At 38.7% G+C, this 1,394-nt stretch overlaps 1 protein-coding gene across 1 annotated transcript; it reads left to right on the top strand.

Annotated features, from left to right (window-relative positions):
• Positions 1 to 248: 248 nt before the first annotated feature.
• On the top strand, positions 249 to 1,187 carry LOC114032151 (olfactory receptor 6C74-like). The gene has a single exon (XM_027847388.1). It carries the CDS (start codon positions 249 to 251, stop codon positions 1,185 to 1,187), a length of 939 nt encoding a protein of 312 aa, XP_027703189.1.
• Positions 1,188 to 1,394: the final 207 nt, after the last annotated feature.

A 1,394-nucleotide genomic window follows, 5' to 3' on the forward strand; every position in this document is an offset into this window, starting at 1 on the left:
GGTTATTCAGAGTTATTTTTATGTTTTGGGAAGCTCTAACTTATGGATTAATGAATTTAATCAATTCTGACTTCTTTAATCAAGACAGCTTTTCTATTCATTTGCATAAATTCCCTCCTGTTGCATTCATATTTAATTATAACATTAGTTTAAAATATATAACAACATTGGAGAAATAGTTAAAGTTGCCTATTACTCTTTATTGGATATGATTTGTTTTTGGTTGTACAGGTCAAAGAGGGAAGATGATGCAGAAGAGCAATGAAACAAGGGTCGAGGAGTTCATCCTGGAGGGCTTCCCTGCTGTCCAGCACCTGGGCACACTCCTCTTTGCCATCCATTTAGTGCTATACTTGATATCCATGACGGGAAACACAGTCATTGTCATCCTCACATGGATTGACCACCGTCTCCAAGTACCAATGTACTTCTTCCTCAGTAATTTCTCTCTTCTGGAAGGCTGCTGTATAACAACCATTATTCCCAAGCTCCTGACCATCTTTTTCTCTGGTGCACAAACTATCTCCTTTGCAGCATGTCTTACACAATTCTTTTTCTTCATATTTTGGGCATCAACAGGTTTATTTCTGTTGAGTATATTATCCCTTGATAGGTACATTGCAATCTGCAACCCACTTCATTACCATAGCATCATGAACAAGAGGGCCTGTATACTGTTGGTTGTATCCTGCTATATTTTGGGTTTCATCCTTGTCTTCAGTCTGACATTAAAGATGTCTGCCTTATCATTCTGTGGACCTAATAACATTCATCATTTCTTCTGTGATCTGGGTCCTCTGACCCATGTCTCATGCTCTGATGCTAGTGAGGTGGAATCATTGGGCCTTTTTTTCGCTATGCTTATTGTTCTGTCTTCTCTTGTTATATCTGTCATATCCTATATCAATATAGTAAAAACAATAGCACATCTCCCTTCAGCCAAAGAACGGCAGAAAGCTTTCTCCACATGCTCTTCCCATCTCATTGTCCTCTCAGTAACATATGGAAGCTCTATTTTTATGTATGTGATACCAAAGCAAGGTAATAGGTTAGATACCCATGGAGAGTTAGTTCTTGTGAACACTGTGGCAACCCCTGTGCTGAACCCCTTCATTTATACTCTACGAAACAAGCAGGTGAAACAGGCCTTTAGAGATGCTCTGTACAAAATTAAATTGTCGAGATAGAATTGGAGAAACTTAGATTTGGCCACATTTACAACTTATCTTGTCTGACCCATCTGAGACATGAATTTTCTCTATAAAATTCCTGACATCTCTAAAATCCCTGAGGGTATTCCACACCCTCTATGAAAACCTCTCACTTGAGGAAATTCATTACTTCACCAGACAGACAGTGTGTCCCCAGGAAAATATAAACTGGTTTTACTTTGC

Source organism: Vombatus ursinus, unplaced genomic scaffold (genome assembly GCF_900497805.2).
Source record: "Vombatus ursinus unplaced genomic scaffold, bare-nosed wombat genome assembly UNPS02015404.1, whole genome shotgun sequence".
Taxonomy (NCBI): Eukaryota; Metazoa; Chordata; class Mammalia; order Diprotodontia; family Vombatidae; genus Vombatus; species Vombatus ursinus.